The 26,490-nt window shown below is 35.3% G+C and overlaps 2 protein-coding genes across 16 annotated transcripts in view; both read right to left on the minus strand.

Annotated features, from left to right (window-relative positions):
- Positions 1–26,490, minus strand: part of LOC149908338 (uncharacterized) — a 465,602-nt gene that overhangs the window by 183,611 nt on the left and 255,501 nt on the right. Inside the window, exons 5-6 of one of the 15 annotated variants that reach the window (XM_090101740.1) lie at positions 2,791–2,958; positions 1,050–1,300 (exon numbers count right to left, since the gene is read on the minus strand). The exons of 12 other annotated variants lie outside the window; for them this stretch is intronic. In XM_090101740.1, the coding sequence (XP_089957866.1) occupies positions 1,065–1,300; positions 2,791–2,958 (404 nt within the window). In that variant the 3' untranslated portion in view covers positions 1,050–1,064. Of the gene's footprint in view, positions 1–1,049; positions 1,301–2,790; positions 2,959–4,345; positions 4,395–6,902; positions 7,105–13,055; positions 13,304–26,490 lie in introns of those variants that run through there. 2 more of the 15 variants (XM_090101783.1, XM_090101787.1) reach the window with 2 other exon arrangements.
- LOC149908346 (uncharacterized) lies at positions 9,916–12,060 on the minus strand. The gene has a single exon (XM_090101792.1). The coding sequence runs from the start codon at positions 11,153–11,155 to the stop codon at positions 10,001–10,003; it is 1,155 nt and encodes a 384-aa protein (XP_089957918.1). The 5' UTR covers positions 11,156–12,060; the 3' UTR covers positions 9,916–10,000.

Genomic DNA, 26,490 nt, shown 5'->3' on the forward strand with positions numbered 1-26,490 from the left:
TCATGGCAATACCGACGCGCGTCATGTAGTAAGGCGACGATTTTGGTATCTTTGAATCATGTCAAATAAGTTTCGCTTCTGGCACGTGTGCTCAGCATGCTCTTTTTTATATTTTGTCGCAGAAATTTCTATAGCGAGTGGTCGCCGTCAGCTACACATGTGCGGTACGTCAATTGTAGTGTGTTCTAGTGATTGTGTTTTACTGTTCTCAAATCGAATGGTACATTGTTGATGGTGTAGAGATACGCCTTGCAGCCCGAGTGTCGTTTCCTACAAAACCACCTGGTTTTAACACAGTCGTCACCCATCTTCTTCGTCCAGTGTACTGTGAATCCATCATCACCCAACATGAGTAGTTTACTACCGTTCTCTTTGACTATAAGTTTCATTTCTAAAATGCAATATGCTGAGTTAATAGATAATTCCACTAGTTTTTTAAGGTGATTGATACTAAACAATTAACACAAAACAAGTTTAGTTTTACAAGGAGCATATATTTATTGATGAAAAATATTTTATTAACGTTATCATTTTTTGTACAATAAAAATTTATTAAGCATGTAAATATTTTGGTAAAAATGAAATATAATTCAACACTCAGTGAATTTCTAAAGAATAGAAAAAAATCGATCACAAGGTGGAATTCGAACCAGCATCTTTCGCAGTAACGCCTAGCCTCTCGGACACCCGTAATCCCATCCCAGCAATCGATTTTCTTCTACTCTTTTGATTGTAAGCGCCTAAAGGAGCCATCTGTTGAGATAAGAGATATTATTTTAATTATATTTTGTATACAAAACGTTAAAGTTATTTTTTAATATTTTCACCTGCATATATATATTGCATGCGAATTGTAAAGTACATAATATAAATATCTCATGTATTATGGACGGTTGAATGACCTCTATAACAAAGGTTTAACCTGGCATAGGGGTTCATTGTTTAAACTTATGAGGTAAAAAAAATAATATACCTACAAATTTTATCTGGGATTTGTTGAGCCAAATTAACTTTATTTTATTTTATTAATGTTATAAAACATATAAAAATGTTTGTCATATTTTTCATCCCATGTGAAACCACTGCCCATCTACATTTACCATAGTTGGTGGGTGTGTGTGCGTGTTGTTACATTTAACGATGACGTCCTCAACTGTGTAAATAACCGCCGTGCACCGCTTGTGATAGTGTGAGGAACAATGCCAACGAGTCTTCATGTTTGTTCGCCTGTGGATGTTGAACTTGTAGCCTTCCAACACCAGCAGTCTACAACCGTGAACTGATTGTATGAATGTGGCCCCTGGAAATAATAATTATAATATACAACAATATTACGTCAAATGTCAACATTTGTGTCTGACTATAGGCCAGTTTCTATACTGACTGTCTTCGGTAAATCGAGATATTAATAAGACCAAAGATTACGTGGCACATTAAACAATAGATATCTTCCCAACAGTTTGGTTTCCACAAAGCTCAATCCACAACAACAAATTCCTCCTTTGCGACCTTTTTGATTAATTTGGTAGCCTCCAATATCCCTATTGACACTGTAATGTTGGTATATACTGATATAAGTAAAGCGTTCGATACCGTGGACCACAATACCCTTATATACAAACTTTCTTCCTTTGGTATAACGAGTAACTTGCTGAAATGGTATTCCTCGTATATAAACAGTCGGGGTTCAAAGGTAGTTTTTGATGGATACTCGTATCAACCTTTTCCAAACCTACCAGGTGTGCCCCAGGGATCAGTCTTGGAACCAATTCTGTTTAATATACAGTTTTTATATTTTGGGGGGGCAAGAAAAAAAAAATTATTATTGTATCATTATTAATAACATAGTTATCATTTATGTGTCTGTTTTGAAAGTTGTCCTAAATAAATATACAGGGTGTCCCACTATTGGTATACTAAGCGCGAAGGACCTTGTAGTTTTACATACACATATCACGTAAAAAATACTTAAACAAAAAAAATACGTCAAAATTTTTTTGCAAATTTTTTCCTGAAAATCCATGTTTACTTCTCTAGCTTCGCGCAGCTGGCATATACCGCTTCTCTAATGTGAGCATTTTGTCTATGAAAACATAATCTTAAACGATAGCTCACGTGCTGGTGGAAAAGTTGGGCGGGTTGCTTGTTATGGGTGTACACATAGAGTTTTAAGAATTCATCTATTTGAAAAAAAATGCGTCTGGAATTTTATAAGTATTTTTTACGTACTCAGTGTATGCAAAACTATAACCTACTTTGACCTTAGTATACCAACAGTGGGACACCCTGTATAAATATATATTTTATTTTATTATTATCACGGATCAACCCGAGTGGAGCCGGGACGAGTTGATAAAGTAATATAATTTAGAACAGTATATAAGAAGATTCTAGGTTGATTATTGAGTGATATACTCTGACTGAATGACCTTTGACCGTTATTTTTTCAATATTCCCAATAGTTTTCTATTTGTGTCATATTGGTATAAGTCAGAATAATAACAAATACAAAACTAAATATGAAATAAATATTATATATATTAACTAGGAATTCAGCTTCAGGAATGTAATAAAAAATACAATTAATTTGGCAGTATATTTCATCATTATATCAGCGAAAAAACAAAGGAAACTATGATTTGACTTCTGCCAGCCACGCGGAAATGTGCGCCACGGCAAATTTTTCTCGATCCGTTTTGATCCTTTATGTATATCATATTTTTCATCACTTTTTTAACCACTGCCCATCTACATACTTCACATTTGGTGGGTGTGTGTGCGTGTTCTTACATTTAACGATGACGTCATCAATTGTGTGAATTACAGCATTGCACCGCTTGTGATGGTGCGTAGAACACCACCAGCGAGTCTTTATGTTGAATCGCTTGTGGATGGAGAACTTGAAGCCTTGCAACACCAGCAGTCTACCACCGTGAACTGATTGTATGAATGTGGCCTCTGGAAACAATAGTAGTGTTATAATGTACAACAATAATATGTTAATGCCAACATCTGTGACTGACTATCCTACAGTTAGTAGTTAGTTAGTTGTTTTAGTTTACTACGGTCAGTTTCTACTGCCTGTCCGATGACCATTAATAAGACCAAAAATGAAATGGCACATTAAAACAATTGATATCACTTCAACAGTTTCAACAGTACATTAGTGTACCCCAGAGATCAGTAGTTTACTATGTGTCCATATTAGTATTAGTCAAAATAATTATACTAGAAAGCTAAATATGAAAATAAATATATATTCAATAGGAATTCAGCATGAGGAATACAATAAAAAAAATCAATTCATTTGGCTATGTATATTTTATCATTAGACCACCGTCAAAAACGAATTCAACGAATAAATAATGTGCGCCGCGACAAAATTTTCTTGACCCGTTCTGATCCTTTATGTATGTCATATTTTTCATCAAATGTTTAACCACTGCCCATCTTCATACATCATAGTCTGTGGGTGAGTGTGCGTGTTGTTACATTTAACGATGACGTCATCAATTGTGTGAATTACAGCCTTGCACCGCTTGTGATGGTGCGTGGAACATTTCCAGAGAGTCTTCATGTTTAATCGCCTGTGGAAGGAGAACTTGAAGCCTTGCAACACCAGCAGTCTACCACCGTAAACTGATTGTATGAATGTGGCCCCTGGAAATAATAATTATAATGTACAACAATATTACGTCCAATGTCAACATTTGTGTCTGACTATAGAGCAGTATTTTTTTTTAAACTGATCGCTCATTCTTCGGCTTTCAAAAAAATATCAATTGAATGTTAACAGTGTAGTAGTTTTTTCGTAATTGATTGTTTTTGGTAAAAAGGCAGAAAATTTTCATATCAAAATCCGTCATAGCTCAATAACCATCCATTTTTGACCGCTGGTTAACTGGACCTAATTTGTTGCAAATGACCTCTAGTATAACCCCTTTGAAGGATCACGTCGAATTATCAGTCACCCTGTATATTAACTAGGACTTCAGATTCAGGAATGTAATAAAAAATACAATTTATTTGGCAGTATATTTCATCATTAAATCAGCGAAAAAACAAAGGAAACTATGATTTGTCTTCTGCCAGCCACGCGGAAATGTGCGCCACGGCAAATTTTTCTCGATCCGTTTTGATCCTTTATGTATGTCATATTTTTCACATTTTTAACCACTGCCCATCTACATGCATCACATTTGGTGGGTGTGTGTGCGTGTTGTTACATTTAACGATGACGTCATCAACTGTGTATATTGTCGCCGTGCACCGCTTCCGATGGTGCGTAGAACACTGCCAGCGAATCTTCGTGTTTGATCGCCTGTGGACGGAGAACTTGAAGCCTTCCAACACCAGCAGTCTACCACCGTAAACTGATTGTATGAAAGTGGCCCCTGGAAATAATAGTAGTGTTACAATGTACAACAATAATATGTCAAATGCTGTGACTGACTATCCTACAGTTAGTAGTTAGTTAGTTGTTTTAGTTTACTACGGTCAGTTTCTACTGCCTGTCCACGGCAAATTATTTGAGATATTAATGAGACCAAAAATATATATGGCACATTAAATCGATTAATGTCACTTCAATAGTTTGGTTTCCAAAAAGCTCAATAAACAATAAAAATTCTTTACTAATAGAAAGCCACGTTAGCTACGGTCTGTGAGAATCAAAGGCTATATTTTATTTTATCACTATCCCGGATCAACCCGAATGGAGCCGGGACGAGCGGATAATTTAGAACAGTAGTATAAGAAATTACTAGGTTGGTTATTGAGTGATTCACTGGGTAACCTTAGATCGTGATTTTTTCTTTCGATTTATAGTATTTTACTTTTTGTGCCTCATATTGGTATTTGTCAGAATAATAATAATAGAAAGCTAAATATGAAAATTAAAAAAATACTTATACAGGGTGTAATCGTTAAGTGTGCACAGGCGATTTTTCCGTAAGTATTACAGATAACAAAAAACTTTAAACTGATATCGAAAGTACTTAACCTAATGAGTAAAATGGCCGTAATAAATTTTTAAAAATAAATCGAGAAATATAAAAAAAATTATCTTTAAACCCTCCCATTAAGTATGAAATATGAATATCCCATATACATTTAATATGAAAGATTTTAGCTTTTTTTTTTCTTTTTTTGGTTTTCTGCTTTAATTACTTCGCAAATTTGAAGTGGGATTTTCCACGCTTTTTCTGGACATTTTCACGCCTTTTCCAGATATTTTCCGGGGATTTTCCGAGCATTTTCCTTGCATTTTCCACGCTTTTTTCGGACATTTTCCGGATATTTTCCAGGCATTACCCAGGCATATTCCAGGGATTTTCCAGGCATTTTCCACGCTTTTTCCGGACATTTCCTCGCATTTTCCGGAAAACCGTGGAAAATGTCTGGAAAATCCCTGGAAAATGCCTGGAAAATATCCGGATAATGCGTGAAAATTTCCGGAAAAACCGTGGAAAATGTCTGGGAAATGTCTGGAAAATATCCGGAAAATGCGTGGAAATTTCCGGAAAATGCATGGGAAATGTCTGGAAAATGTCTGGAAAATCCCTGGAAAATATCCGGAAAATGCGTGAAAATGTCCAGAAAATATCCGGGAAATGGGTGGAAATTTCCGGAAAAACCGTGGAAAATGTCTGGAAAATCCCTGGAAAATGCGTGGAAATTTCCGGAAAAACCGTGGAAAATTTCTGGAAAATCCCTGGAAAATGCCTGGAAAATCCCCGAAAAATGCCTGAGAAATGTCTGGAAAATGTTGGGACATGCGTGGCAAATGCCTGGAAAATCCCTGGAAAATATCCGGAAAATGCGTGAAAATGTCCGGAAAATATCCGTAAAATGCGTGGAAATTACCGGAAAAACCGTGGAATATCCCTGGAAAATGCCTGGAAAATATCCGGAAAATATCCGGAAAATGCGTGAAAATGACCGGAAAATATCCGGTAAATGCTTGAAAATGTCCGGAAAATGCGTGAAAATGTCCGGAAATATCCGAAAAATGCCTGGAAAATCCTCGGAAAATGCCTGAGAAATGTCCGGAAAATGTCTGGGAAATGCGTGGAAAATGCCTGGAAAATATCCGGAAAATGCGTGGAAATGTCCGGAAAAAGCGTGGAAAATGCCTGGAAAATCCCTGGAATATGCCTGGGTAATGCCTGGAAAATATCTGGAAAATATCCGGAAAATGCGTGAAAATGTCCGAAAAAAGCGTGGAAAATGCCCGGAAAATGCTCGGAAAATCCCCGGAAAATATCTGGAAAATGCGTGAAAATGTCCGGAAAAAGCGTGGAAAATCAAACCACTTCAAATTTGCGAAGTAATTAAAGCAGAAAACCAAAAAAGAAAAAGAAAGCTAAAATCTTTCATATTAAATGTATATGGGATATTCATATTTCATACTTAATGTATGGGAGGGTTTAAAGATAATTTTTTTGATATTTCTCGATTTATTTTTAAAAATTTATTACGGCCATTTTACTCATTAGGCTAAGTACTTTCGATATCAGTTTAAAGTTTTTTGTTATCTGTAATACTTACGGAAAAATCGCCTGTGCACACTTAACGATTACACCCTGTATATATATATAATATATGTAATTTAATTTTCATATATATATAATATATATATATGTATATATATATTATATATACTAGGGATTCAGCTTCAGGAATGCAATAAAAAATAACAATTCATTTGGCTATAATTTTATCATCAGAAAGCCGTCAAAAAACGAAATCAACGAATAAACAAAGGAAAGTGTTATTGGTGTTCTGCTAGCCACGCGGACATGCGCATCAAACATCATGCGACAAAATTTTCTTGACCCGTTTTGATCCTTTATGTATGTCATATTTTTCATCAAATGTTTAACCACTGCCCATCTACATACATCATAGTCTGGGTGTGTGTGTGCGTGTTGTTACATTTAACGATGACGTCATCAATTGTGTGAATTACAGCATTGCAGCGCTTGTGATGGTGCGTAGAACACCGCCAGCGAGTCTTTGTGTTTAATCGCTTGTGGATGGAGAACTTGAAGCCTTGCAACACCAGCATTCTACGACCGTAAACTGATTGTATGAATATGGCCCCTGGAAATAATATTAGTGTTACAATGTACAACAATAATGTGTCAAATGCTGCGACTGACTATCCTACAGTTAGTTAGTTGTTTTAGTTTACTACGGTCAGTTTCTACTGCCTGTCCGCTGACCATTAATAGACCAAAAATGAAATGACACATTAAAACAATTGATATCACTTCAACAGTTTAAACAGTACATTAGTGTACCCCAGGGATCAGTAGTTTACTATGTGTCCATATTAGTATTAGTCAAAATAATTATAATAGAAAGCTAAATATGAAAATAAATATATTTAGGAATAGAAGTGGGAATGAAATAAAAAACACAACGTTACAATTATTTACAAAACTCGTTAATAACTTTATTAACACTAATACCATTTAAATTTAAAACCAAGAACACGAAATACAAAATACAAAATTATAAAATAATTTTACACTAATTCCACAATAATTTTTTAAAACGTTACAGTAAAAAAATAAATCTTATACAAAGGAAAATAACTAGGCAGTTGACTTCACAAACGGGCAGAGTTGTAGTATGTCAATTGACTCGCGACGAATGGTGCCGCGAATGAGCGCGCCAGCGCTTTTATCTGCAATCCGCCACCACTTGTCACCCCTCTATTGGCGCTGTTTTAGTTTTTGTCTAACACGGCCTCTCCTGACTGGAGGACGTCCTCGTTCTCCTTTGTTTTATGCGGAGAAGTACAGGCTCCTCTCTAAGTGCCTGATGCAGGTTCAACAACAACGACTGGGTCATTTGTGGACTCCCCATCTTCAATACTGGCAGCATCTGGGAAGGATTAATGATAAAATATTAGCAACTAATAAACATTACACTCCCCTTATAACAGGTAAGCGCAATACACAGAGAGGAAGCACTACGTTCGCTATCTCTGACACCAATGACAGTATAACATAGGCACAACGTTCGCGTATTATACTTCACGCATATAAAATAAAACGACCACATGACATAGGCACGACGTTAGCATATCATGAGTCCAAAACAAATGACGTATAACATAGGCACGACGTTAGCATATTATACGTTACGCATATAAAATAAAACGACCACATGACATAGGCACGACGTTAGCATATCATGAGTCCAAGACAAATGTATAACATAGGCACGACGTTAGCATATTATACATTGCACATATAAAATAAAACAACTACATGACATAGGCACGACGTTAGCTTATCATGAGTCCAAGACAATTGTATAGCATAGGCACGACGTTAGCATACTATACGTTACACATAGAAAATAAAATAACCACATGACATAGGCACGACGTTAGCTTATCATGGGAAAACTATAATTTGTGACATAGGCACGACGTTCGCTTATCACAAATTAGGGGTCAGCTCACCCTTAAAAAACGCAGCACATGTCTCAGGAGTCCACTCCCCACGCCACGGCACCATGAATTCTGTCGCAGCTGGCGTCGATTTGCCATAAGAGCCCGCCAGTAACTGCAGCTCGTATCGGCCGTGGGGAAGCGCTTTGACCACGCGATATGGACCGCGCATACCCGAGTCGAGTTTGCCAGTTGTTTGAACCTGTTTTATAACAAAAAGCAAAGAATTAATTTCAAATAACCGTGATGCCTTTCGGCTAGCATTCACAGTTTTGTCTTGCCAACGTTGGTTATATTTTTTTTTTTAAACGCTCAGAAACACGTTGTCTACGCATTTCTCGTAATGCGTCGCGATTGGGACGAGAGCCTTCTAGTGCGATGTCACGAATGAGGTTACGTAAAACAGGTCACGCAGCTTTAATACCCACCAATAGATTCAGAGGTGAAAAGCTTATAGTTTTCTGTTTTGTAATGTTCAGAACCAGCTGTAGTCGCCATATGACATCAGACCAATCATTTTGTCGGTGATTGCATTCTATACGAACCATGTTGAGTAAGGTTCGACAATAACGTTCAACCTGCCCGTTTGAATTATGCATCTCTGGTGTTATGAGATGCATGTCAATGCCCAAGTCAGTAAAAAGTTTTGTTATTTCTGAACTCTGAAACATTCGACCCCGATCTGCCACAAATAATTTTAGGGGTCCCAAACAAAGAGATAACATTATAAAAAAATATTTTTAATTCAGTGGAATCTTGACCAAACATAGGATACAAATTACAAAAGACAGTATTTGGAAAAATGTGCGTTTTTATGTGTTATACATATCAAACAATGATCAATGTATTTTTTTTTTTACAAATAATAACACCAACCAGATAGTGTCTATAATTTTGCAAGGCCTTTACAACGGCTAAAGTTTCCAGCTCATAGGAATGATACCTTGGCTCAGCACCTTGAGTTTGTTTACTGAAGTAACTCACCACCCGCTTATGCCCCTTTTCATGAACCTGAAGAAGCACTGCACCATATCCTATACAGCTGGCATCTATATGAACTTCAATAGGTAAAGCCGGATCATACATAGCTAACACAGGTTCACTGGTAAGATGAGAAATAATTACTTGGCGTGCTTCTTCTTGTTCACTACTCCAAATAAAAGGTACCCCTTTTTTCGTCAACTTTGTAATAGGCACAGCCTTTATAGCAAAGCCAGCTATGTAACGTCGAAAATAACTTGTGTCTGGTTTGTTTAACGGTCTTTGGAATCGGTGCTTCGACCAAAGCTTTAATCTTTTGACCACTCGGTCGTACCTGACCCTGACTAATCGTACGTCCCAAATATTCGATAAGTAGATTTGGTGTATTCATCAATTTTGAACTAACTACGTGTAAATCTACTTCTAAAGTAATTTCATTAAACTCTATTGGTAAAGTGACAAAGACATCGACTGGGATTCCCTGGATGACAGCTACAACAATCTTTATTCTTACTGTCCGGGTTTTCTTCGCAAAAATTAACATTGTTTGTATTACGTGCCTCCCGACTTTAATTTTGCAAAACACGCCTCAGTTTTATGGCCGGGCTTTTTGCAGAAATCACACAATACAGATTTATTCGAATTATTAATAGAAAGATATTTATGGTCATTACTTTGATTAGAAAGAATCGACTTAGCTTTTTTAGAACAATTTGATTGCGTATGACCATGTTGACCGCACAAGAAACATTTCTGTTCGTTAAATCGTCGTTTACGATTATTTACTACATGTTCAGATTTTAAAGAACGATCATAGCGCGACCTGTGATCAAAATGTCTGTTTGAGGAGGAATTGGATTTAACGTAAATTGAAAAGAATTCAACCAATTCATTTGTCGTTAGCTTTGCATTAATGGCTGCAGCGCGAATCTGCGGATCCGTAATCCCTCGTATTATTATTGCAGATATAAGTTCGTCACTTAACCCCCTAACAACACGCAACCTAAGAAGAGAGCGACGAGCATAATCTGCATACGTTAGGTATTTATCAGAATTGGTACTCATAACGTCATATAAAATATTCGCGATATCAGGTTTCTTAGGACACAAAGGTTTAAATTCTTTTTTAAAATTGCTCCAACTACGGTCTGATGTTACCCATTCATTGAGCCATGTCCTAGCATCTCCCTTTAAACAATTACCTATACGAGATAGACACTCATTATCATTCCATTGATTTATAACCTTAGCGCAATCGACCTCCTCACACCAGGTTTCTATATCGTTTATACTCGGATCAAAATTTGAAATGTAATAAGATTGGCTCAACCTCACCGTCGTATTGATTGATCGTATAGCATCAACAATACGATTAGTAGCGTTACGATCGCAGCCGACTGTGGCGCTCCCGGAATGTCCCGGTGAAGAAGGGACCGCCGACCCTGAGTGCGCCGCAGACTCCGGATGCACAGCGACGGCCTCGACGATCCGTGACCTCGGCGGCGTTGTTGTCACACCGCCAGTGTTGGACCCTCGTCGCGACGGAGAAGAGTGACGTTCTTCTAACGACTTTATCCTATCTGAAATTTGTTGCATTTGTTGTGTTAATGCATCGTTGAAAGGACTATATCGTCGTCGGCTGCGTATAGGAGGTGTAGCACTACGATTCCTAGAACGGCTTCGGTCTTTGTGCTTATTATTAGGCATCTCGTACGTAAATATTTCTTTTTTTTTTTTTTTTACAATGGAGGAAAATGTTGATATAAGGAATCGATAAAAGTTAAATATGAAGGGAAAAAAAAAACACACACTTAGTATTTCGTTAACGTATTAATAAAAAAAAACAAAGTTGCGGGTACATTAAAAAAATACGTATCGTACTATACAAAGATGAAATAAGCGTAATGAAATCATATGCTGTAATTTATTTTTTAACAAAACACAAATCACAAAGGGCTTAAATAAATACTTCAATTATACCAAAGCTGCTTTAAGCTATAAATTGATAAGAACCTCGCTTCTCCTTAGATAGCAAATGATTGGAATATACTCACCAAAATTTTGCGTTATATACTTAGCCACACTACTACTATTTTAGTTTCACTTAAACGAAACAGAATAAAAGGTTTAGAGATTAAGTATTATTGAGGGTAATTTTAAAAGTGTTATGAACTAATTCGTTTGAAGAGTCAAACTGCCATTTTCAGAAAGCAAACGGTTAAGGACGCGTGAGAATCACTATCCCACTTCTGAATTTAGGAATAGAAGTGGGAATGAAATAAAAAACACAACGTTACAATTATTTACAAAACTCGTTAATAACTTTATTAACACTAATACCATTTAAATTTAAAACCAAGAACACGAAATACAAAATACAAAATTATAAAATAATTTTACACTAATTCCACAATAATTTTTTAAAACGTTACAGTAAAAAAATAAATCTTATACAAAGGAAAATAACTAGGCAGTTGACTTCACAAACGGGCAGAGTTGTAGTATGTCAATTGACTCGCGACGAATGGTGCCGCGAATGAGCGCGCCAGCGCTTTTATCTGCAATCCGCCACCACTTGTCACCCCTCTATTGGCGCTGTTTTAGTTTTTGTCTAACAATATATATTCACTAGGAATTCAGCTTGAGGAATACAATAAAAAAAATCAATTCATTTGGCTTTATATTTTATCATTAGACCACCGTCAAAAATCGAATTCAAAGAATAAATAATGTGCGCCACGACAAAATTTTCTTGACCCGTTTTGATTCTTTATGTATGTCATATTTTTCATCAAATGTTTAACCACTGCCCATCTACATACATCATAGTCTGTGGGTGAGTGTGCGTGTTGTTACATTTAACGATGACGTCATCAATTGTGTGAATTACAGCATTGCACCGTTTGTGATGGTGTGTGGAACACTGCCATCGAGTCTTCGTGTTTGTTCGCCTGTGGATGGAGAACTTGAAGCCTTCCAACACCAGCAGTCTACCGCCGTAAATTGATTGCATGAATGAGGCCCCTGGAAATAATAGTAGTGTTACAAATTTTGAGATATTAATAAGACCAAAAATTATGTGGCACATTAAAACAATTGATATCAATTCAACAGTTTGGTTTCCAAAAAGCTCAATCCACGACAACGAATCTTACCTCATTTGCGACCTCTTTGACTGATTCGGTAGACTCTAATATATACTGATAAAAGTAAAGCGTTCGATACCGTGAATCACAATGTCTATATTTACAGACTTCCTTACTTTGCATTTGGTATAAAGGTAACTTACAGTAACTTGCTGATATCCTCGTATCTAAATAGTCGGCGTTCAAAGGTTAAATTGGTGGACACTCATCGTAACCTTTTTCAAACCTATTAGGTGTACCCCAGGGATCAGTAGTTTGCTATGTGTCATATTAGTAGGTACATATTAGTCAAAATAATTATAATACAAAGCTAAATATGAAAATAAATATATATTCACTAGGAATTCAGCTTGAGGAATACAATAAAAAAAAACCATTTCATTTGGCTATATATTTTATCATTAGACCGCCGCGGCCGGCCGTAAAAAACGATTTTTGAATTTGAAATTGATCGTTTATGTATGTCATATTTTTCATCATATGTTAAACCACTGCCCTTGTAAATACGTCACAGTCTGCGGGTGTGTGTGCGTGTTGTTACATTTAACGATGACGTCATCAATTGTGTGAATTACAGCATTGCACTGCTTGCGATGGTGCGTAGAACATCGCCAGCGAGTCTTCGTGTTTATTCGCCTGTGGATGGAGAACTTGAAGCCTTCCAACACCAGCAGTCTACTACCGTAAGTTGATTGTATGAATTTGGCCTCTGGAAATAAAATAAGTGTTACAAACTTCATATATATATGGTATAAGCTTCTTTTATATGGTATAAGAGTAACTTTCAGTGACATGCTGATATCCTCGTATCTAAATAGTCGGAGTTAAAAGGTAGCTGTGGGTGGATACTCATCGCGATCTTTTCCAAGCCTATCAGCCCCCCAAGTCAAGTGTCTTTCTGTTAGCGTAGCGTTCAATAGAATAGACTACGAATGTATGAGATTGACGTAAGCTGTAGATACGTTTATCTACAGCTTACGTCAATCTCAATAACAGAAAGCCACTTGACTAGGGGGGCAGGTGTGCCCCAGGGATCAGTTTGGGACTATTCTGTTTAATATCTGTTTATGTATGTCTTTAATTATTCAAATTAGCTGTAATATATTTACGAACGTACTGCCGCTCCAATCACTACAGAGAGGGACCACTGAAAACCGTGTTGCAACTAAATTTTTTTTAATGACGAATAAAATTTTTAATAGCGTCATATTTTTAAGTGTTTAAAGTTAGGAGTATATAAATTAAAGGCCAAGGCATTTTGAAATTACATATTATAATATTATTATTTATATTATGTTATTTATCCCGAAGTTTCAAGACTTTTTTTGCATGATAGTCCTAGTGATTGTGGTGTACAGCGGTAATCATATTGTATGCTACATCGTTGATGGTGTAAAGATACGCCTTGCATCCCCAGTGTCGTCTTCTACAGAACCACCTGGTCCTTATAACGTCCGGACTGATCTCCTTCACCCAGTTTACTGTGAACCCATGACCGCCCAACATGAGCAATTTGCGACCGTTATTTTTTGTTATAATTTTTATGTCTGAAACGCGATATAATTACGTTAGTACATAGACGACTCCACTTATTCATACTATAATATTATAAATGCGAAAGTAACTCTGTCTGTCTGTCTGTTACTCAATCACGCCTAAACTACTGAACCAATTTGCATGAAATTTGGTATGGAGATATTGTGATACCCGAGAAAGGACATAGGCTACCTTTTATTGCGAAATATGTACCACGGGCGAAGCCGGGGCGGACCTCTAGTAGTTTATAACAATTACAGGATGCTATTATGAATTTAATTATTTGCAAATCTTGTAAAACCTCAAAAAGACACAAATTTATCTTCAATCCTTCTTTTATTATCGTCAAATTAATTTAACATATTTCTTCAATCTCGCAACAACGAAATAGTTATTTTAATGATTATGCTGTATAGTGCTCAAATCCCAAATCTCATCATTTATTGTATTCAAATACGCCCTGCAGCCATTGTATCGTTTTCTACAGAACCATCGAATTTTTACCACGCCACTTGGGAGATTTATCATACGATGGACTGTGAAAGCTTCACCGTTGATCACCAGCAGCCTACGGCCGTTTTCCTTCGTTACGTATTGATAGCCTGAAAGAATTATTTATTTATTTTTTACTCTTTACTAAAACTATACATGGGAAACTTATTGCTAATTTATACAAAGCAAAGGAAGAAAAGTATAGTTTATTAGGCGGCCTTATCACTTAGGCGGTGGGGGTACAAGGCCTGGCTGTTAACCCCTGCCGCCGAAGGTGATCGGTGGCCACCGTTGGGTTTTAGTGGGTATGGCTTTCGCGAGTCCCACATACCCCCTCACGCAGGAAAACTGCAGAGGGGGATGCGTAAATGCATTTCCCAACGTAAAAAAAAAAAAAGAGGCCTTATCACTTAGAAGTGATCTCTTCCAGGCAACCTGTGTGACTGTGACCTGTGGGCTTTAAATGTAACATAGAATAGATAGGTTAGGTATATATAAAGACTTTAACTTTTAAGTCTTTAAAAAGAGATGAACGAGAAAAATCTAAGTAATTGTTTCACAAAATCATTGTCTGAATATAACGATGTTAAGATTTTTAATAACTATTTTTATCTCGTTATTGTTATGATTATTAAAATTATAAATAAAAGAGACAGAATTGGAAAAGGAGATTGCCCAAGTTACTATGGCACTTGGTATCACAATCAAACTTATTGTGTCAAGATGAAATATAGCTCAATTTAAAGCTTGATGTTAGTACTTTTTGAAACGATTAAAGTTTTTATGTAAATAAGCCGCAGTTCGCGACAATTAAAATAGAACAATAGTGTTATTCAACACTTTAAAAAAATACTTTATCGAGTTTAAACTAACGATGAACGTTAAGTTTTACATTTATTATTTATTTATTATATAATATTTTAATTTACAAGACAAATGTGAAAAGTAAATCGTAATAAACATTATTTCAAAATAAATAACGTCGAACAATGCGTCGAACACAATGACAGATGACGCAGGACTCTTGCAAGAGAGATAGATATATATGTGTCAAAACAAAAACTTTTACTTTTATTTCTATTTACTCAGTATAATTACGACTTAATAGTGATAAATATGCTCATTATAAATACAAATAGGAATTAACAATATCACAAATATGTGACACAACTAGTATTTTACCGATTCCATACGTGGTTATACATGATTCAAAACACAAACTTTTACTATTATTTCAATTTATCCGGTATAATTAAGACTTAATAGATACATATGATCATTATAAAATACAAATAGGAATTAACAATATCACGAATACGTGGCACAACTAAAATTTTACCGATACCACCCGTGGTCATTCTCCTTTTCATTTTTATTAAAAAACTAACTATTTTGAACATTTAATCATTAACAACTCGATCATGGTTATGTTTCCCCTTAATACTATATATGACATTTTCGAAGGTGTGCAATATCGCCCGGCACCCCCTCGCATGGCGAGTGGAACAGTACCAACTCTTTCGTTCATTATCACCTAACTTAATTGTCCTCTTTACTGAGTATTTATATCCATCGAGCAGCATTATGACGTTACCTCGGTTGGATATGATGAATTTTGGTTCTGCTGAAAAATTTTGATAAAAATATATAATAATAATAATAGCCTTTATTTATTCCTTTACTTACATCTAATTACATAATTTATTTTTGTTAGTATGGTTAGTATTTGCATTATTCTTATTTCTATTACAATTCAATTTTTAGTTAAATTTAACAGCATGCAATTAAATATATTAAGGACCGCTTTTTGCGGTATAAGCCTCCTCCAATAATCCGATAAAAATATATAATAAGTATAAATTGGCATGGATAATATTTTAAATCATTTTGGAACGAAGATCCTTATCGCGCGTTGCAAAAGGGATAAATAAATGCGCTTTTGAATCGTCATAACATTTTTTTACATTTACCACCGTTTCGGAAAGCAGTATCTATGGAGAAGAACCGGCAAGAAATTAGATTATTTCAATTGAATTAAATAATTATTGAATGATTATGATAGAAAGAAACATCTGTCCAATAAATAATAAACTTTAGTGTAGAATGTTATTTATTCAAAAATTTCAAATTAAAAGTTATAAAAAAAAGACGTTAGGCACTCGGGGACTGCCGCGGTAAAACTATTGCTGTATTGCATAGCAAGCCTTCAAGCCACACCTCCGTGTCCGTCGGAGTGGGGAGCGTGAGGTTTTTTCGTTACGGAATTTCTCGATTCGGTCCCCGCGCTCAAGGCCCGCGATAGAAGCTATGCAATAGCTTAATATATTTTGACAGACATACAAGAAAAACCTATAACATAGAAAATACAACATAATGTGCTAAATATTTATTTTTATATATAAATGCATACTAATTCAAAACTTACTTAACTCATAATAATATAACCTGTGAAACACAATTTAAATTAACTCTAATACCTTTTTATACTTAAATACTAAAACTTCAGAAATCTTACCTTTCATTTGAAAATTTAAAGACAGTAAAATAATAACAATATATTATCTTTTAACAATAATTGGACCATATTTTTAAAACAATATAATATAATTAAAATAATACTTAAATAAAAAAAATAAGACTAGAGTTCCCAAACATTTCTAGGTTTTGACGAAATTTTAAGATCAGAATTCAGAATTTCAGTTTGAATATTCGGATACAATTTTATCCTTTTATTAGCTATGCCCCGCGGTTTTACCCGCAGTGCTCCGCTCCTGTTGGTCTTAGCGTAATGATATAAAGCCTTCCTCTATTAATGGGCTATCTAGCACCGAAAAATTTTGTCATATCGGACCAGTAGTTTCGGAGATAATAGCGCGTTCAAACAAACAAACTCTTCAGCTTTATAATATTAGTATAGATTTGTCCCGGAATTAAGATACGATAAAGTATTTTAATAATTTCGTATTAGGGAACTCTGAAGCTGCGTACGGATTGCGCGTAGCCTGGTACGCGTAGTCAGTATACGCGTATCCGGAACGCTTAGTTCATACCTGCAGCTACGCGTTCACTCTTGGGGTACGCGTACCGCGCGAGCCAACTTGAGCGCGAGCCGATCGTCAGTATGTTAGTGAACTTAGCAGATCATTTTTAGCAGATCAAAAAAAAATGTGAGTTCTTATCGCGTGCAGTTGAGTTCTACAGTTCCTGATACTTTTTAGAAATAGTTCTGGCGTTTTTACCTTAACAAACGACATTTGAAAAAACCCGACCTGGACCCGGCTTAACGTGATGCTAAGACGTAATGCTACGACGTGATGCTACGGCGTGATGCTACGCGTCGTCATATCTCATACTAAATGTATGGGAGTGTTTAATGTAACTTTTTTGGATATTTCCCGTTTTATTTTTTAAAAGTTATTATTGTCATTTTACTCATTAGGTAAAGGGCTTTCAATATCAGTTTAAAGTTTTTTGATATCTGCAATATTTACGGAATAATCGTCTGTGCACACATTACACCCTGTATAATTTAATATATTCTATACTAATTAAATGTACATACATACACTAAATTTACTATTCTGAATTAAAGGCAGATAAGAGGAAATGTTTTCGAACAAGGTTTTTAAAAGAGGATAAAAAGGGAGCAAGTCTTATCTTTAGTGGTAAGGAGTTCCATAGTCTAACAGCAGAGGCAGTAAACGAAACAGCATAGAAGTTTGTGTGCCGAGATGGGATACTCAAAATAAGTCTGTCAACGGATCGGAGAGAGTAGTTTTCACAGTGTAGAAATGAAAAGTTATTCTTAAGGTAGGAAGGAGTGATGGGATCAAAAAGGATACGGTATAATAATTGAATCATTTATCCTCAAATTTTATCCTCAAATTTAATGGCTAGCAAAACTGCTAAAAGTATTTAAATTCGTTTAACGCACTTTTACATATCATTGTTGTGTTTCATCTCACTAATTTTCACAATTGAACGGTGTAAGCACAGTAAAAAAAGAGAAGTAGGCCATCTCCCGGCGTTTAGGAGCGCACGGTACCTAAACTCGCGAGGCGCAGGGTTGTCCCTTGTCACATTGATATCTTATATATAAGATATCAACCTCGCACGTACATATATTAAAATCGTAGGAAAGTCAAAACTCTACATTGAATATTAAAAAAAATTACTTGACGTGGACGTGACCTACAATAGATACCGAAGAAAAAAATTTGGTTTTTAGAATTTTTGTAACTATGCGGGTTTTTCTTTGACTACGCGGGCGGAGCCGCTGGCGGAAAGCTAGTTTTAGTCAAGCGCTCCGCATACGTACAAACGCGCGACTTTTTTCGAAAATAACATACTTCTCTCTTTTTACTATGGTGTAAATTATTCATCCGCGTCCTACATCCCATACATTTAGCCATCACTTGCTGACGTCATGATTGTGACAGTCATTGATGGCTACAACAACACCTCTAGAGGTATACACAGCTGCTTTACAGTATTTGTTGGTGGTGCAGCTCCATCGAGCCTTCCCTTCTATCTTCTGAGGTCGCTTGTAATATGTGCAGTTGCCGATTTTCAAGTTTGTCTTGCCCCTTTTCGATCTAACTTCCTCAACCGAAAAATATGTTTGATCTGAAATAGATTTTAAACATTTTTAAGTATTTGAGTTTGAATATAACAAGACACATAGCATAATATACAGATATACAACCAGTAGGGAAACTTCATACGTTATGTTCTATATGGCTCACGCACACAAGCAAGCGTGTTTACGAGAATCGTAAGAGTATTATGACAAATGTCAGGTATAAGAATACCCTTAGACATGCTTGCTTGTGTGCGTGAGCCATTTCGAACGTGTTGTATGAAGTTTCCCTACTGATTGTATCTGTATATTGTGCACATAGTAAGTCAGACCCAGTTAGAAGTAAGATAGATTACTTTTAGTTATACTGACAGTAATCACTTGCTTCGTTAACTTACTTTAGCATACTACATTCTGTAGATTATTATAATCTTTCATATTAACATATGTACTTATAAACCTTAACATGAGGTACATTAATACATTTAATACACAACATGTAATGTTCCTTTCGATTTTATCTTGTGAAAAAATATTACATTTATTAATATCGCAATATTTATCTTAAACCAACACACTAAACTATAGGTAACTAAAAGAAAACCCACATGATCTACCAAAGTCTTTATTAAGCATGATAGTGGGCATCTTTAGCCCGTATAATCATACCATTGAAGGTATATAAGCACGCCCGGCACACATAGAAGGTATACAGGGTTACTTGTAAAACACCAGCAACCTCGCAGGACAAGATAGCTAACATCACAACATCATAACATCATAATTTGTTCTACAATTAACATTATATATTTTAATTTTAAACATCAACAAAAACCTTAAATCAAGTCTTCTCTCTCATAAAAACGAAACTCAAATTGTTTCAAAGTTGTAGGAATCTATGATTTCTTGCAAAGTTTAATTTTCATGGAAAAGCATATAGCAGTTCCTGTCTTTTGTTAAACATAAGCTGATGTTGCATGTGCTACATCGAGTACGACTCTTATTATAATGACAATGTCGGCATCTCGACTGAGATTCAACAAAAACAGGCATATGCTTTGCTTCAGCCTTTTGAAGCCTTTTCGATGGGAGCTGGGAAGGTTTGCCTTTTTTACGTTTACCACTCGATTCTGCAATAATTTAATATTATTATGTAATATAGACCCATTTTAATCACATGATACCAAATAAAAAGAAATGCAATTAGTATGACATTGGGTGATAACCCAATGTCATCATCTGATCACACAAAAATATTCTCAAGTGTTTACCAAATGCCAAAGCCGTCTTATTAGCAAAATATAACTAGATTACAAAAATACATCATTTTATTTATCAAAATTAGTACTTTGTATGGTTTCGTGCAAGCGATCAAAGTACGTTCAAGCAAAAAATTCGGGTGGTAGACGCAGTTTTGCAATTTCGTGCGGGAAATTCAAATATGTCATCAGATGAGGTCATTGGGCGGTAAGTAACGATACGTAATTAAACGGTTTGGCTGGAAAGGGAATACTGATTATCATCATATGAGGTCACTAGGCCTTACGAGGTTATTACACTTTATTGAAATACAGTCATTAAATAATAAGAAACAATAAAAAGAAAATATGAGTGAGCTCTGCCAGGCAACCAAGTGGTAAAAAGCGAAATATTTAGTAAATAAAATTTTAGAAATAAAATTAGAAAAATAAAAAATTGGTTGTTTGTAAAGTAGGTTTACGATCGAAATGTTTACGTGATAACGTCTTATTGGTGGCAGCGCTCGAGATGAGACGGGAGATCGGTCCGTCTCTCTCTCGTTATACCTGCGATCGCGCTCGTGAGGTTTTGGTGTGACACAAGTTTCTGAACATGTCACCCGACTAAAACGATTTTAAAAACGTTATCACGTCAAAAAGCATATAAATAACTATACCTGTCATATACAGGGTGTAATCGTTAAGTGTGCACAGGATATTATTCCGTAATTATTGCAGGTATAAAAAAACTTAAAACTGATATCGAAAGTACTTAACCTAATGAGTAAAATGACAATAATAACTTTTTACAAATATAACGAGAGATAAACTGTTCGAACGGTTCCGAACACTGCTTTGTGTAGCGCATGTCGCGTGACGGTACACGCTACACAGACCAAAAAGTTTGAGACGATGTAATAAAAGTTTCACTTTAAAAAATACTTGAGACGTGACCTACAATAGATACCGAAGCCAAAAATATAGTTTTTAGAATTTTTGTAACTATGCGGGTTTTTCTTTGACTACGCCAGCTAGTTTTAGCCAAGCGCTCCGCATACGTACAAACGCGGGATTTTTTTCGAAAATAACATACTTCTCTCTTTTTACTGTGGTGTAAATTATTCATCCGCGTCCTACATCCCATACATTTAGCCATCACTTGCTGACGTCATGATTGTGACAGTCATGGATGCCTATAACAACACCTCTAGAGGTATACACAGTTGCTTTACAGTATTTGTTGATGGTGCAGCACCATCGAGCCTTCCCTTCTTTCAGAGGTCGCTTGTAATATGTGCAGTTGCCGATTTTCAAGTTTGTCTTGCCCTTTTTCGATCTGACTTCCTCAACCGAAAAATTTATTTGATCTGAAAAAGATTTTAAACATTTTTAAGTATTTGAGTTTGAATATAACAAGACCCATAGCATAATATACAGATACAACCAGTAGGGAAACTTCATACGTTATGTTCTATATGGCTCACGCACACAAGCAAGCGTGTTTACGAGAATCGTAAGAGTATTATGACAAATGTCAGGTATAAGAATACCCTTAGACATGCTTGCTTGTGTGCGTGAGCCATTTCGAACGTGTTGTATGAAGTTTCCCTACTGATTGTATCTGTATATTGTGCACATAGTAAGTCAGACCCAGTTAGAAGTAAGATGGATTACTTTTAGTTATACTGACAGTAATCACTTGCTTCGTTAACTTTAGCAACTACATTCTGTAGATTATTATAATCTTTCATATTAACATACTTATAAACCTTAACATTAGGTACATTAATACATTTAATACACAACATGTAATGTTCCTTTCGATTTTATCTTGTGAAAAAATATTACATTTATTAATATCGCAATATTTATCTTAAACCAACACACTAAACTATAGGTAACTAAAAGAAAACCCACATGATCTACCAAAGTCTTTATTAAGCATGATAGTGGGCATCTTTAGCCCGTATAATCATACCATTGAAGGTATATAAGCACGCCCGGCACATCCTATAGCTATGGGTAGAACAGACCCATCTAGTTTTGTTTTTGTAAACGCTGTGCACGCAAAAGGTGTACCCCTTGTAACATAGGAGGGGCTTCCCTCGACGCGACGTGATGTAACGAGCTGAAAATTAAATAAGTAGTTAACGATAATTCAGAGTAAATCACATAAGTATATAAATAACTTATGGTTATGTTACTATTTACTTTTAACTGGTAATATTAAGAACTACGTTTCTATATCATTATTAACAATGAAATTTAAATATAGTGTAAGAAATAACACGCGAGGCCGGGTTAAATATTAGTTTGAGTGTAATAAGAATGAACTGCGATTCTACACAGCTACCTAATTGATGTAGGCAGTTGATAACAAATCGCAGAAAGTCAACGACTATTAGCAAAGTGAGGGTAGTTGGGTCGAGCGTCGTATAAACAACATCCGAGCCCCTAGGCACGATTAGTACGAATGCGCTACGAGTCTTTTTTTTTTGTGTGGTGTTTCTCAATGTTAGCCAGAAGGGCTTCTACATTTTAACGCGGACGCGGGGGTGAACTGAAGGTTCACCCTGGTAGCGACATGCGCAAGGGCGTCCCCCCTTGACGGGGATCTCGAACCTCGGCTTGGGCTGTCGCTTGAGTGGAGGAGGCCGGAAGGGCGGGCGGAAGTCGGACGGGACGCTACGAGTCAAAGGAAAGCGGCTTTTTATAGTATTCGACAGCTAAGCATGTTCAGACATGAAATAATGACAACTACAATGACAATTACACATATAAATCAAAAGTCACGTCTAACAATAGCATATTTTAAAAGTAGGATTATTAATAAATTTTCTTCAAAAAGGTACAAGTACTTTACATCTTTTTAACTTTTTTATTGAATTTTATTAGTGTTTTTTTATCATAAAAGCTACTTACTCTAATTCGAACATTATATTAATGATTGAGTCCTATTACAATTTCAATGTGTTTGAATAAATACATAGGAAGCAATACAATAAAAAACGTTATTTAATTTAAACATCTATTTTTTATTGTTATAATAATTTTTCGTCATTAACAATGACAGGCAAGAAATACGACACATTTTTTTCTATTTGGCAACACATTTTAATATTGAACTATTATTCTCTAAATAATTAAGACTATTGAGGGTTGAGAGGTGGGAGAAAATAAATATTAATTTCTTTACAAAATAATATGTGTATCACTACAAGAAAGATCCAAAAAAATCCTCCAGTTACTTTTCCACACACAAAAACACTCCCATAGTTCATAATATTACCTATCTACATATGTTTTAGTCGGGGGTTCGAGACCAGGCGAGCGTGCAGGTTGGCAGGTAATAAATAAAAATATTTTTTTCAATTTATCTGCGCATGTTGATGCTCACCACTGTTTGAACGGTGATGGAAAACCTCGTGAGGAAACCGACATGTCGAAGAATCAAAAGATCGACGACATGCGACATCCGCCAACCCACGTTTGGCCAGCGTGGTGGATTATGGACATTTATTTATAACACTTTATTGTACAAAACAATGTAGGAAATCTAGTACAATCTAATAAGGTACAAAAATTTTGCACAATAGGCGGCCTTATTGCCACACATCAATCTCTGCCAGGCAACCGGGTAGGAAAGGAAATGTGAGAAGAATAAGGAGAGCGCAAAAAAAATATAAAATAAAGAATTTATATACATCTACACTAATATTATAAAGAGGAAAACTTTGTTTGTTTGTTTGATTGATTGTAATGAATAGGCTCATAAACTACTGGACCGATTTTAAAAATTCTTTCACCATTCGAAAGCTACATTATCCACGAGTAACATAGGCTAGGTTTTATCCCGGAAATCCCACGGGAACGGGAACTATGCGGGTTTTTCTTTGAAAACGCGGGCGAAGCCGCAGGCGGAAAGCTAGTACTACATAAACTACATATACTGTACATAGATACTATATCCATACTTAATATTATAAATGCGAAAGTAACTCTGTCTGTCTGTCTGTCTGTTACTCAATCACGCCTTAACTACTGAACCAATTTGCAAGAAATTTGGTATAGAGATATTTTGATACCCGAGAAAGGACATAGGATGGGTTTTATTCCGGAAATCCCTCGGGAACTATGCGGGTTTTTCTTTGACTGCGCGGGCGATGCCGCGGGTTGAAAGCTAGTACTAATATAAATATACTTGTATAATACCATAGAATGGTATGCGTGCGTTCTACTCGTGTGTGTGTGTGCCACTGATATCCATGATGTGTGTGTGCACCATTCTGACTCTCACTTTACAGGCCCTGCGTTTTCTTTTAGAACAGTACCAGATACTTATTCCGGTTGAAGATGAATTATAGTTGGTCGAGAATGTATGATGGCCAATTCGTAAGATGTAACTCCTTTCACCTCGCGGAATCAGCTCATAATCTGGAGAAAATTAAGACGACGTTTTTAAATAGAAAGAGTGAAATTATGTTAAATATTTCTATGAAAAATATGCACAAAAAATTGAAATTACTGAGGTAAGCGCAATCTTTAAAATTAGTTATATAATAAATGTTATACCCAATAATAATATAATTTTAGGGTATAGGTATTAAAAATGTAGGTGGAAGGATAAATAATTTCATTTAAAAATATCTATTTATTAATAAATTTCAATTTGTACACATTGTTAGCATTATCGTGGCAAGCCAGGAAATAATTTTCTTTTTACTATTTTCAATACTTTTCCTTTTTATTTCACATGCAAAATTTCGTATAGATTGGCGCTGTTGATCTTATACACTCTAGGCGGTGCGTGGTTGTGCTGGCCGGTGGTTACTATGACAACGTTATCAGTGTCGCTGATAAGGGTTGCCTGGCAACGAGCGTGGTACTGAGAGCAGTACCATCTAAAGCAGTTGTTGTGTGTTCTTCGCACACGATTGTATGTGAAGGTTTTGTAGAAGAAGTGACGGCTTCTTGATGTTTTTATTATTTCACCTGAAATCAATTCCTTTTATTAACTAGTACGATTTTTTATGTGATAAAAATTTCTTCTTATTCATATTATATTTTTTGTATGTACGATGAAATTTTTAATACACTTTTATATTATCTACTCATTTATAAATATAGTGCTCTTTACTGAAAAATAAGTCAATAATTAAATTCATTTGAAATAATTAAGTGAACTATAACTTTATTAATGCATAAATTTATAAATTAACACTTATAAATAAGTTTCAAAAACAACATCTGAATGAATACGAATAAAACAGTGCTTTTAAAATAAATATTTAATATACTTTCATAAAAAATAACTCTTAGTCACGACATAACTTGAATCAAATATTTTATAAAACCTTAAATCTATAAAAATATTTATCAACTATTATTATTGTTTAGTCTATTTTTTTAAGGTTTAATTAACATGCTAGAAAACAAATTCTTTAAAAATTTAAATGGATACTTATAGCAAATTTTACGAATATCACACAAAAAGTTTTTATAATAGTACAACCAAGGCAGCAAATCTCTGTGCTACGTGGGAACTTCGAAAGTGCTACGGATCTGCTACGAACCCTATGTTCGTAGCAGATCCGTATTATTATTATTATTAACCTACAATGTCATTGCTTTCATGTGTTCTATTTGTAAAACCCGTCATGTTTTTTATTTAAAATTTATTTGTACGACTTCCCTTATTTAATTTTAATTCTAATTTATAAGGACATTATATTTAATCATATGTAACAAGAATATCGCTCTTTTTGATATTAATAGCTTAGATACAATTAACAAACATTTAAACTTGGAATGTTAAATTATTTTTAATAAACTATATAAAAATATAATACTTTATCGATATGGTCTTTAATATTGTACATTGTTAAATCCAACGTTTAAAGTCATTGTAATATTTTATTTAGGGCCGATTTTTCAATGCTTGGATAAAAATTATCCGTCCAATAAAGTATTACACGATAATATTAAAATGTCACGTAAACTGTCAAATACGGGCAATTAGAATATGTTTTTAAAATGGTAGTTTTATACATT

Source organism: Colias eurytheme, chromosome 5 (assembly GCF_061535395.1).
Source record: "Colias eurytheme isolate Ceu_HAF_F1 chromosome 5, ilColEury1 Martin Lab GWU primary, whole genome shotgun sequence".
Taxonomy (NCBI): domain Eukaryota; kingdom Metazoa; phylum Arthropoda; class Insecta; order Lepidoptera; family Pieridae; genus Colias; species Colias eurytheme.